The 14,167-nt window shown below is 37.2% G+C and overlaps 1 protein-coding gene across 2 annotated transcripts in view; it reads left to right on the forward strand.

Moving 5' to 3' along the window:
* The window catches only part of tapt1b (transmembrane anterior posterior transformation 1b), a 43,602-nt gene extending 36,787 nt beyond the window's left edge, over positions 1-6,815 (forward strand). For both annotated transcript variants that reach the window (XM_056460032.1, XM_056460040.1), the window contains one exon: positions 4,257-6,815. In XM_056460032.1, the coding sequence (XP_056316007.1) occupies positions 4,257-4,489 (233 nt within the window). In that variant the 3' untranslated portion in view covers positions 4,490-6,815. The remainder of the gene's footprint in view (positions 1-4,256) is intronic.
* Positions 6,816-14,167: the final 7,352 nt, after the last annotated feature.

Here is a 14,167-nt window from a genome sequence, read left to right on the forward strand (position 1 = left end):
AGGAAAAATCTTCACCAATTGGCGAAAGTGAAGAAAAAAAACCTTGAGAGAAACTAGACTCAGTTGGGCACGACCATTTTAATTTCAGCTGGCTAAACGTCTTGTGCAGAGCAGCAGTTTCAGCGGCGGAGGCTGGAAGCTGGACCTCGGCGAAGACTCGTCTGTCCCTGCAGCGTCACAGGAATCAGTCTCATGCTCTCCATTCCTTCATGACCACCACAGTAGCTGTTCAGGATACGGCCTGGTCCATGATATGGAAACCTTGGGATCATCTCGTCGCTGGTCTTGGATCGAATCAGTGACTCTGCATAGTCTGAGGGCTTCGGGAAGAGTATCCCCAGGTGGAAATGGAGAATAAAGAGAATAATTAGCGTAGCTCTGATGTTCATAGTGTATATAAACAAGATGCAGAAACCTGTGTGGAGCACATTCATGGATAATATAGCTAAGTGATAGCTTGAGTGTATGCTTTATTAAACAGATAGGTCTTTAATCTAGTTTTGAATTGGGAGAGTGTGTCTGAGCCTCGGACGTTATCAAGAAGGCTATTCCAGAGTTTAGGAGCCATAAATGAGAAGGCTCTACCTCCTTTACTCGACTTTGCTATTCTAGGTACTACCAGAAGCCCTGAGTTTTGAGATCTTAAAGAGCGAGTTGGATTGTAGCGAGACAGAAGGTTGGTTAGATAAACAGGAGCTAGATTATTTAAAGCTTTATAGGTAAGAAGCAATATTTTAAATTCAATACGAAACTTAACAGGCAGCCAGTGTAAGGAGGATGTGATTATATTTCCTAGACCTGGTAAGAACTCTGGCAGCTGCATTTTGTACTAATTGAAGTTTGTTAATAGAGGATGCTGGGCAGCCAGCAAACAGAGCATTACAGTAATCCAGCCTAGAAGTTTTAAAAGCATGGACTAGCTTTTCTGCATCTGAGATGGACTGCATACTTCGTAACTTAGCGATATTTCTCAGATGAAAGAATACAGTTTTTGTGACATGGGATATATGATTTTCAAAAGTTAAATTGCTGTCTAATATGACACCCAGAACTTTTATAGTAGAGCTAACGCTAACTTTGTATCCCTCTAATTGTAGATTGAGTTGCGAGATCTTCTGTGAGTCTATTCACTGAATGGTGCATCTCTCGCAGAGAAGCTTTCTTTCCTCCAAGAGTAGCTGGAGAGCAGGTTGTCGCCCTCCACACTCAAAGTTAACGTGGCTGCCATCTCCGCTTTTCATGACGCGGTGGCTTACTGCACCGTTGGAAGGCATAACCTCATCATCCGGTTCCTCAGAGGTGCTAGGCGAATTAGTCCACCCCGCCCCCCTCTCATGCCCTCTTGGGATCTCGCTCTCGTTTTCACAAGCCTGCGTACAGATCCCTTCGAACCACTAGACTCAGTATCGTTAAGATTTCTGTCCCTGAAGACAGCTCTGCTGGTCGCGTTGGCATCGATTATCGATGCCATCTCCCTTGTTTATCAAGCTAGAGCGAGCCGTGTCCCCCAGGAGTGCTTGAGTGAGCACTCCATTCAGTGCATCGCATACTTTTGGCCACGTGCACGCGGCGCCTCTCTAACAGACATCTGTTGAGTTGCTGGCTGGGCGACACCTAATACATTTGCAAGGTTTTACAATCTGCGAGTGGAGCCGGTTTCCTCAAGGGTATTAGGTAACCCTTGGTGATTGAGGAAACAACTCGGTTAAGGTGTTGAAACATGCTTGCTGCGCCATTCTCTCTAACACGGAGATACGTGCGCTTATTCTATCTGTCAGTAAAGTCCTCCCTATCGGGACTGCTCGCTTTCCAAACGTACTGTCATATTAAAATCCTAGAATTATCTAGACGCTTTGCGGCTCCCGAAAAATATATCTAAATCCGTAAATCTTCTATCGAATTGGGAAAATTAAGGGCTAGGGAACACGTTAGAAGACTGTGCCTCTCTGTAATGCAGGTGCGATCACACTTGCCTGGCAAACCTCTCATCGGGGGCGAAGGTAAGGTGCAGTCATTATGGCTTTTTCCAGACATTTCGTTCCCCACCCAAAGGGGAACGCTCTGGTTACCAAAGTAAACCTTGTTCCCCAAAGGGGGGGGGCGTGGAAATGCTATATTGCATCGCCATAATGATTGCCCCTTAGCTGTGGAGGTGAAATTCTCTTCAGCTAAAAAATGATGCCTCAGCCTTGCTCTCGCTGTGCTTATATTGCCAATTGATTGCAATGAGCATCAGCTGCGCAAGCTGATGCTGCCATCTAATTGGCATTTCATTGGCCCGTTTACATACTCTTTCAGATGATTGGCTTTCTGAACGAAATCCCCATAAGTGGATTCTCCACTATAGCATTTTCTTTCCCCCCCTCGGGGAATGAGGGTTACTTATGTAACCAGAGCTTTTGTACAGTAGAAACATCATTAGATTTATGATTTATTGGGAGTCCCCAACTGGATATAGGAACTGTATCAAGAGTCTATACCTTTGAGATTTTTTGCTATTTTATGTGTATTTATGTGGAATCATTTTTGGTGTATCGTAACTAAAAACTTTATATATTAAGTAAAAAATATGACCTTTTTAACTTTTATTTAATGTTTACAATGCAAATCCAATTAGACCCACTTAATTGGTAAACAAAGGAAGTATCTTATAAAATATACAGTGCATCCAGAAAGTATTCATAGAGCTTTACTTTTTCCACATTTTTTTATGTCATAGCCTTATTCCAAAATGGATTAAATTCGTTTATTTCCTCAAAATTCTACACACAATACCCCACAATGACAATGTGAAAAAAGATTTTTGAAATTGTTGCAAATTTATTTAAAATAAAAAACCTGAAAAATCACGTGTACATAAGTATTCACAGCTTTTGCTCAATACTTTGTTGATGCACACTAGTCTTCCAGTTCCTTTCACTGTAGGGTTGGTATTAGCCTGTTGATGAGCGGTGCCTTGTTTTCTCCAAACGTAATGCCTGGCATTCACTCCAAAGAGTTCAATTTTAGTCTCATCAGACCAGAGAATTTTGTTTCTTATGGTCTGAGAGTCCTTCAGATGCCTTTTGGCAAATTCCAGGCAGGGAGTGGCTTCCGTCTGGCCACTCTACCAAACAGGCCTGATTGGTGGATTGCTCTAGGAAGAGTCCTGGTGGCTCCAAACGTCTTTCACTTACGGATGATGGAGGCCACTGTGCTCATTGGAACTTTCAGAGCAGCAGAAATTTTACTGTAACGTTCCCCAGCCTTGTGCCTTGAGACAATCCTATTCTTGGAGGTCTACAGACAATTCCTTTGTCTTGCTTGGTTTGTGCTTTGACATGCACTGTCAACCCTGAGACCTTATATAAACGGGTGTATGCCTTTTCAAATCATGCCCAATCAACTGAATTTACCACAGGTGAACTCCAATTAACCTGCTGAAACATCTCAAGTATGATCAGTGGAAACAGAATGTGCCTGAGCTCTTTCACATTTTCACATTCCCTTTTTTCCACATTGCCTTTATGGGGTATTGTGTGTAGAATTTTGAGGAAATAAATGAATTTAATCCATTTTGGAATGAGGCTGTAATATAAAAAATGTGGAAAAAGTGAAGTGCTATAAATACTTTCCGGATGCACTGTATCTATTAAAATACAGAAAATATTACTTTGCCAACTATTACTTTTTTCATATTAGTCAATAATATTACTGAAATTAATATAAAAACTGAATAAATATAGATGTACACACATTTACACAAGTAAATGAATAGACTGAATGATAGGCCAAAAATATGCGGATTTCTACGTGGACCTACAGATTCCATGTGGACCTAACTTTGACATACTGCCAGCCTCTCTTCGGGACCTGTTCACTACTAGACACAATATTTTCTTTCTTTTTTTTCTCTCTCTCTCTTTTCTTTTAATTAAATTTTTTTTTAAGAGAGAAGAAAACGCAAGCAATACTCTTGAACTGTTTTGTACAGTTTTGCAAAGTCTTTATTTTTAATAAATGACAAATTTCTATGGCAAATGTTGTGAAGGAAAATACAAAGATGCTCTCACACACAGTGTGCAAACATCGAATCAAATTGACTTCTTACACCTAAAGGAATTTAGGTTTTATTAGTGAAACCTGTAATATATCAAGCTTAAAAAAACTTCATTTATTAAAATAATTCACATTTTTTTCTTTGCTTTTTTATACACACAAAGTTCATATGATATTTTGTTCTGACTGACCAAGTGTGTCCAACCCCCCCTCTGAAGGTGATCCAGCAGAAGAGGGAATGTCTGCATCGGTCACCACTCAGCCCACTCAACAGGACAAATGTCCCGCCCCTCAAATCCCAACCAGCGAATCAGATCAGTTCCTCACGACACCTGATGAATCAGAAGAAAAAAGCCTTATTCAGGACGATTCCGAACTTAAACACAGGGCACCCAAAAAAGACTTGCTGGAGATTGACCGCTTCACAATCTGCGGGAACCGTATTGACTGACATGAACCCGCTCTCTCAAGTTTAAGAGCCAGATGTGCACTGAAATGCCCGCTTTCTTCTGCCAGCCCGATTCGATTGACATTTGAACCTGAGCTTGTTGGAACGGGACAACAGGATATTTATTAAAAAGTGATGCACCTAATTTATTTAAGACTTAAACACACTCAGACATAGACAATCACACACATTTTACCCATTTGGATTCTACCCAAGAAAGAGGTTCGAGATCACCTGCGGAGGTCACAGCGATCTTATATCATGGTGGCATTGAATAAAGAAGGAAAAGGATGGATTATGTTCTGAAATGACAGATTAGGAAGATTCTGGTCATGTGTGGAAAAAGTGTCTTTTTTTTATTTTATTTTTTCTGCAGTGCTCCAAGAATAATTATGCTTGTTTTTATTATTTGGAAGTGACCCGCTTAAAATCTATGATCTCTATTTTCTCTCTGAAGCCTTCAGCTGGAAAAAAAACACCATATTTATTGGCAGTACTCAATACTGAAGTGTAATTTTGCAATTGCAGATGCGTTACATAGATTTTATAGTTGAACCATTACAAATTGATGTTACTGTCCTGATTAGATTCATTTGCATCATTTTGAACTGAAGCATTTGTTTGATTTCTTGTGGAAGGGAAGGGAGCACATGTTAATATTAAATAATTTCGTGTTACCAATCCAAAATATATGAGATCTATAGGTCTTCCTAAAAAGATGACGAAAGTCTTGTTTTACAACAAGCTGTTCACCCATTGGTTAATTGATTACTATATGAAAATTCTTACATGTAGCTCTTGCAGGGTTTCTAGTGGCAAAAAGTGCATTCTAGTGCATTGTTCAATGTTGTGATTTTTAAAAAGGCTGCTGTGAGTATGTGATTTTACAAAGAACCGCATGTTTAAGATATCCTGATTGATTTACACCATAAATTAGGTATTTTGTAAGTCTGCCTCTGAATGAAAGGATCAAAGATTAATGCAAGCAAATTGCATGAACCTGAAAACAGTCCAGTAGCATAGCCAAATTAGCCAGCTTAAACAACAGAACTACATTTCTTTTATTTACTTTAATTTTATTCTACCAAGAGCAGCATATCTAATGAACAATCATACACTGGTGCTGATGTTGGGAACAGATGATTGATAGCCAATCACCAACATTCCAACAGTCAGAATCTTGACCAAAGCGAAGATTGAACAGACAAACTTTTGCTCATATCTTAAGTGTATTTTAACAAAATGGCCACTGTTGACCAAAAGATTTACAGGGCTATAAGCATCAGTGATCTTAAAGCAGGAATGAACATTATTACAAACAATATTATAAACAAGTGATATCTGGAGTTCAATAATACTCATTAATGCATTAAAGAATTGATTAAACTGCATTATCATCATGGAGAATAATATTTCAAACACCCACTTTACATAACAGACCGCATTGATATAAATTGTTAATATTTTTTTCATATATGATCCACCAATTACATATCTCTTGGTTACACTGGAGGTCTTTATTGTATTTGTTTTTTCCCCACTGAATTAGAAATTCATCTTGTATTACAAACGTGTGGTTCTAATTGCTTTATAATATCATATGGGGCATTCATTCTGACAATTTATACTCCAGTCAGCATTTCCACAGTCATCATGACGCTGTCACGTTATGCAAGGTGCTGAGTTTTCTCAAAAACAAAAGGCTTTTTTAATATCCTTTCTTTTTTAGGAATTTAATGAGTGGAAATATCAACATGCCAAGGAATTTTAAACCCTCCGTTATCAAACTAATGCAACTTTCTAGAAGCTGTTAGCTGACTTAAACTGCCAAAATGAGCATTTGTCATTGTTTTTGCGCTTGAAGCACTGAGGCTAGACATGCCTCTTAATTTTCGAAGAGAGAGACCATTAAAAGCAAATGTTTGGTTTTGTTGTGCTTTTCAGCGTAATTGCCTGTGCATTCCAGTCCTGTTTTCATATACGATGGTTTACTTGACTGAACCAGCAGTTCATACTCAAATATTATATTATATATATATATTATATTATTATTATATCAAACATTTATTTGGAAATACTGAAAAAGATGATCCATCTCAGAGTTGTTCACACTGCTTAACTTTTTTTCCCCTCACTGGTCAATATAATTTTTTTTTTTCAGTGTGTTTCTGTATTCATTGACTTCGGCATCTAATGTTCTTACAAACTTGTTTTCCTGTTGAATATGAAGAGGAATGACAATGTCACATCCCACACAAAGGATGTTTCAGAGACTGAATAGGGAAGAGGAATCAGGGCTTTGTGTTAATTAAAGTTTTGTTGTTTTGTACCTTTGTTGTTGATATTTTTTCAGTGTTTTGCATGGAACCCTAACACACACTTTCATAAGGATTTTGCTACTTTTCAAGTTTACTAACTGCAGAGGATTTCTCAGCCGTCACCAATGACTTTCCAGAGATTTTTAATCAGGTTTATATCAGGACTCTGTGCTGCCATTTCATTATGTCTCGTTTTTTTAAACTTCAAGGATCTGCTTTAGTTGTTTTGCTTGTTTGACGAGGCTCATAGTCCTGAAAGAAAATTGTTGGGCCATTGCTCCTATACCCTCATTTGCTATTCCCTACATTAGTCCACTTATAAAGTCCACTTAAGGAGTGAATGAAAACGAGTGAGTGAATTCGAGCACTCAAGTGCAGTGGAAGGAATTTCGTTATGTTTGTGGTTTGCTGGTTGATAAATCTCAGAAAGATTAGATTTTAAGCTTTAGTCAGACCCTGTGATAGTTCTGTCGTGACAGATTTAGTATCGTAATAAATATGTATATGGCAATGTTGATGTGTTTGGTCTTGGTGGCATAGATACATTCATTCATTTTCTTTTGAGCTTAGTCCCTTTATTAATCGGGTGTCACCACAGTGGAATGAACTGCCAACTTATTCAGCATATATTATTACACAGCGGATGCCCTTCCAGGTGCAACCCATCACTGGGACACACCCATACATTTTTCCTGTTGAATTTGAAGAAAAATTACGATGTCACATCCAACACAAAGGATGTATCGGAGACTGAATGGGGAAGAGGAATTAGGGCTTTGTGATAATTCAAGTTTTGTTGTTTTGTACCTTTGTTGTTGATATTTTTTCAGTGTTTTGCAACACTTTCATAAGGTGTTGAACAAGACACCAGATTTTGCTAGATTTCTTAAGGTTCCCATATGGTCCACCCTTCTTCCTGTCTTTTCCACAGTTCACTAACTGCAGAGGATTTCTTAGCCATAAGTTTGTCACCAATGACTTTCCAGAGATTTTCAATTAGGTTTAGATCAGGGCTCTGGGCTGCCATTTCATCATGTCTCTGTTTTAAGCTTCAAGGAACTGCTTTAGTTGTTTTGCTTGTTTGACAAGAGGCTAGGGTGTCAAAATGAATTGTTTCTTCGGTGCACCACGATGCAGATGTGGACAATTCGGTATCGGTTCAGTAACAGATCATAACCGGTTATTGCGTAACACTACTGACGTCATTTATCTCATATGCGCTATGTCACGGTAGAATACTATGGTGAGGGAGTTGAGCAAGTAATTAAATTACAGAAACTGTGCACAATTCACTGTGTGTGTTTGCTGGACAGTCATTTACTGACACTGAAGTGACAGCAGAAGCCCTGTTTCACTGCTATAGAGAAAATGAAAGTAAGCTCCATTTCTCTCTTGCTCTTTCACTGTGGCTGGCGTGACGTCTCCTCTCCTTTCAGCTGAATACTTGTGGATCCAGACACAAGCATGTCTGCAGAGCGAGTTTTCTCCACTGCTTCAATCATGGATCAGCTGTGATTGCTGCTACCATTATTCAGTGTCAGCGCTAGTGCGTTAGACCCTCCTTTCTGTTGAGTGCGTGTCCACTCACAGGCGTTTAACAGCTCGCTCAAATAGCAAGTGAGGTAATATTTATGTTTGTTTATTTGCCTTAAGTGCTCATTATGTTCTGTGCATGTACTTGAGTTTTGTTTGATGCATTCAAAAAGAGTGTTTTCTTTAAGCAGGTAAAATTAAAAGTACAGTTCATATATCTGACTGCTTGTATTAAAGGACAAGATTGTAGTACAAATACATATAAAACAGTAAAATATAAAATCGTGTATGGAAAGCATCGACAATGCACTGAGATATCGAATTGAACCGAATCGATGGCATGATAATCGGAACCAAACCGTGAGATCAGTGTACGTTCACGGCTCATTGTCCTGGATGAAAATTGTTGGGTGATTGCTCCCTATATCCTCATTTGCTATTCCCTACATTAGTCCACTTAAAAAGTTAACTTAAGGAGTGAATGAAAACAAGTGAATTCGATTTGTGGTTTGCTGGTTGATAAATCTCAGAAAGAAAAGATTTTAAACTAGTCAGACCTTGTAATAGTTTTGTCGTGACAACTCTCGGAGAGAATTAGTATGGTAATAAATATGTATATGGCAATGTTGATATGTTTAGTCTTGGTGGCATAGATCTGCTATGCTACTGCTACTGCTTTGATTACTGAGACATCCTGTCTGAGAATTTAATGCTGCTGCAAACATAATATACATTTACCCCCCGGAGCATATCTAAACACACATGGAGCTGGGGTGGAGGAGGGTCCCCAAAAATGTGTTGCATATTCCTAGTGTATAAGAACACTCATGCATTTAAAAGGTTTAGGAGCAAGCTCATTGGCTGCTGAGGTGACAGCAACCAACCACCTGCACCATATGGTTGATGATGTAGGAGCAGATTGGGCATGACATATCAATGAGTCATTCCTAATCTGTTTCACAACCATACTTATCAACCCTCCCGTTTTTCCTGGGATTCTCTCGTATTTTACAGTTCTATCCCGCTATCATCCCGTAAAGGTATTTTCTCGTATTTCTCCAGTATTTTCAATCTTTGAATGGGTGGCAATAATATACGCAACCCATACTGCAGAACATCCAGGGGACGCCCCTCGCTCTTAAATGTGAGTCTGTTCTGTGCTTTAATTTTATTTAGGCATGAAAACACTTTGAAATAAATTCAAAAATCTTCCCTTCCCTTCCTTTTTCATTGCAGGTGCCATCGCCCCTCCTATGAAATCCTTAAAACAGTCAAATAGCAGTGACGCACTCCATAATGATAAATAGACGCTGTTTCCCAAGTGGATTCTGTACACGTTGTTTTGAAGCATAGCGAAAGTCTGGGTTTTGAGTCCATGTTTGAACAGACATATACACATAATTAATAATAATAACATCTAAAGATGTCGATCTTGGTGGGGGGTTTTTTAAACACGGTTTATGGTGGGCAAATCCCTTATTTTCACATCCCAATGTAGACAGCTATGTTCACAACAGAACTTTTAATTTTTTAACACTTATTTAATAACTTCGCTAGCTATTTATTAGAAATAAACTACGTATTTTGATTCCTGTAATGTATTCAAGCTGTACTTCAATTTAATAACAATTTATTTATAAACTTACTCCAATACGATTCCCCTATGGATGCCATCTTGTGGTCAGATGCAGAAATTTATTTGACGTTTGAACTATCAGTGCATTATGGGTTGATGTTGAGTGCACACGGGTTGTACACTCATTACTGGTGCGTTGTGGGATTAATCGAGTGCCCTTCAGAATGTCCACTATATGGTTTCAGACACCACTACAATATACCAATATAAGCTCAAATAAAGTTTATTTGCTTGCATCACTAAAATGATGAACACTGGACCAGGTCTTTTTCCACAAAATATGCCCACCATCAAAGATTAGTTCAGTCGTTTTTTACTTTCATCTGACATAGGTTTGGTCACTGCATGGCTGAAAACTTAGATTAAGCAGCTAGTAAAATAAGGTTTCTCTATTATTATTATTAATAATAATAATAATAATAATAATAATAATAATACCTTTCAAAGCACTCAAGGACACCTTACAATAGTTCACAGGCACATCATAAAATACAAGATAGAAGAATAATAAACAACATTAAACCAGAAAATCATTAAAAGCAATCCTGAACAGAAATGTTTTTACCTGGGATTTAAAATTGGAAATAGAGTCCACTTGACGAATATCTAATGGCAGGGAATTCCATAACTGTGGTGCTATGCAGCTAAAAGCCCTACCACCAAATGACTTCATCTTAAACTATTAATTAAGGAAATTACCACCAGGTGCCAGATTCATAGCAATAATGCTTTTTCGTTGGTTTTCCAAATGCTAACCACTGATTATGCAAATGTTAAATGTGCTGCAGTCACAGTGGTCACAATAGCTGTCCACCACTTTCATTCTTGAGTGGGGAAAACAAAGGTGATACCAGTTGGTGTAGGAGTAGTTGTCAAGATCTGGATTAAGTCCAACCTCTTTGACCCCAGGCCAAAAATAATCACTTGAAGATTATGTAACTCTAAACTGATCTGTACTAAAACCATTCAGATCCAAACACTAGCTAGATTGAGATTTTGACCTGGAATGTAAATTTAGATCACAGAATGAACGAGAAGCACTACGAAGTCTATTTAAAACTGCATTAGAAATCTCAGATATTGGCTGTGCATAATGTCTTAAAGGTTACTTGTTATACACAGGTCAGACTTCTTTACTTTTTTAAGGCTTTTCTTCACTTTTTCATTAAATTTAGAGCTGGTTTTTTGGTTTGCCCCCATTTGCTTTAATAACAGAGGCACTAATGTTTAAACCTACGCTGCTTCTAATAAATGTTTATTCATGTAGGCCAGAAGAGAACTGCTCACCCAACTAGGCTGGTTTCTCCCAAGGATTGATTTATTTATTTATTTATTTATTTATTTATTTATTTATTTATTTATTTATTTATTTATTTATTTATTTATTTATTTTGATGAAATTTGGTTACCTTGCCATTGTTGTCTTTGGCTTACTTAGCTGGACGCCAAATATTCTTAAATAGCATAAGTTTGAACTTGTTTTATACAGAATTGACTTAACTCAGTTATTTAATTGAACTGAACTGAATAATTAAATTACTGTCTCATTATCCACCTCAATATTCTTGCTTGTTTTCTTGTCATAGAAATGAAATATATAGCTTACCATATACTGAAAATGTTCTCTCATTTGCCATGTACTTTTCATACTTTCCTTCTGGGTTTTTGTTGTGGCAGTTTAAATCTGCCCTTATTTTTATTTTATCAACACCTAAAAATATTCTGCTTTATTAAACAAGTCTCTTTTTACAACTGGAAGCCAATCATGTTGGTAGCATTCATCAGCTATTTTGGGATAGTTATCCAATGTAATTTACTCAAAAAGTAATACGTATATTACGAATTACTTGAATATTTGATTACATTATCAAAGCATTTAAAAAGTAATCAGATTGCTAATTACTTAATTTTACTTACTGTCATTAAAAAAGTTACTTTGAAAGTATCGAGCCAAAAAATATGTTACAAAGTCAAATTTGCAGTCCCTTCAGTTTAAAACCAGAAACTTGATTTAATCTATTTCTGAAACTTAACATTCAAGGATGAACCTGCCTCACAATGACAAATACTGTATATCTTTAAATGTGTTTACAATGTGTTTACACAACATTGTTTGCTGAGTCTATGGTATATGTGTATGCTCTTAACTGTGTTTAACTGCGAAAACATTATAGAGATAAAAAAAACTCAGAACATAGAAAACATAGAGATAAAAAAAAACATAATAAAAGAAAAACAGTCTTGATAACATTTGAAAACAGTATTACCAGCCTGATCTCACGAGAAAATGTAAGTATTTTACATTTTGTCAATATAGTGGCTAATTTGTACGAATTCGTACGAAGTGAGCACCTAACCCCACCCCTAAACCCAACCGTCATTGGGGGATGAGCAAATTGTACGAAAATGTACGAATTAGATCGTACGAATTCATACGAATTAGCCACTAAATCAAAAAGTTACGAATTGCTGTGAGATTGTGTTGGTATTACTGGGCTCCACTTTTGCCTATTTTACTAGATGTACAATTATTTAATAACAATAACTTATAATAAGTTTTTAATAATCATAACTTAACAATAACAATAAGTATATGTCTCCAGAATGTGCATGTGAAGTTTCAGATCAAAATACTCATCAGATCACTTATTATGCCCTGTTGAAAATGTCAATTTTTGGGTCAGAGGTAATCGTAGCTGTTTTGCTCCTGTGCCTTTAAATGCAAATGAGCTGCTTCTCCCCACTCGAAGTAGGTTTTCGCCGCCCACTCATCTGGGGATGTTTCAGGGATGTCAGAATAAACACAACACAATGACAGACACAACTCAGACATGAATATTGACCCACAGTCACACTGACCCACAGTAATACTGAACCAGGCAGTTTCCGAATGGATATTTGATGTAATTGTTGTGAAGTTTATTCAGCCTTCCTGCAATGATGAATGAGCCGCAAACAAATGCAAAGCTTGTTGTGTGTACATGCACACACACATGTGAACATTTAACACGTTGCACTGTTTTGCTCATCGGCTCACAACAAAGTGACACGCCCAAACAGATACTATTGAAATAGTTAAATATATTCTGCTGTATTGACCTTATTCTTCAGATTCGAGTGGGGGCCACCATTTTACGCTTTTTGGCTCGGGACTTCTGGTCCCATTCACTTCCATTCATTTTTGACGTAAAAACAGCTGGTTATGCTGCTTGATAATGCAAACTGATGTTTTCATATTATTCTATTTTGTCTGTATATTCATAAGTGTTTGTAGAGTGAGTAGTTTGACCATTTTCTGCCGTTTATTATTCATAGTCATTTCTCCCATAGGAAACTGAATTGGAAGTTCTAAAACAATCGCAAAAACAAGCACACTTCTGCATTGAAGACTGAGATCAATAGAAAAGAAACATAGCTAAGTTACTATACAAAATATACCTGATTTAGCATCCATAAACAGGGACTCCTGCTGTGTGATTGAAGTGTCCTTGTTTATAGTTGTGTACACCAGCTCTGGTGATTCCAGTGGTTCTGAAATATGTAACTCCAAAGTTTCAAATTCTGAAAAACACAAAGCGTACCACTTCACAGAGAGTTTAACAGATATTTTAATCCCAGTTTCTTTGCAAACCCTGTCTTGTGTTAATACTGAGACAATGATAATATGTGCCTGTTAATCAATATCGGTGGATGGGAAAAACCACACTGCTGCAAATTGCTGGCATTTGGATTCTATTTTAACTCCAGGAAATTTTAAAAAAGAGACTTGTTGTGCTTATGTCACTCTGTGTAAACACTGTATCTAAACACCTTTCTGTTCCAAAAGTTGATTTTGCACGATTTTAAAGCCAAATAAAAGCCAAAGTTTAAAGTATTTACAGTCTAACCAAAAATAGTTGCTGTAGTTAGTTAACTTAATTTACATTTTCAAAACAATATATGATGTTTTCTCACACATGATCTATCAGTGTTTCTTTGACAGGAGATGTCATTGTCTTAAAACGCAATACCCTGGTTTTAAAAGGTTCTATTGTCAATGATTTTGAGATATTGAGCTTCAAAGTTTTTGCATTTCATATAGCAAACAGTATGTGTGTAACATTTGTTTTTTTAAATAAAAAGTCTTAAAATGTAAACAACTTAAAAAAAACATCCAATAATGTAAATAAGTTGTCATTTACATGTCATTTAATA

The sequence above is a fragment of the Danio aesculapii genome, chromosome 1, assembly GCF_903798145.1.
Source record: "Danio aesculapii chromosome 1, fDanAes4.1, whole genome shotgun sequence".
In the NCBI taxonomy this organism is placed as follows: Eukaryota; Metazoa; Chordata; class Actinopteri; order Cypriniformes; family Danionidae; genus Danio; species Danio aesculapii.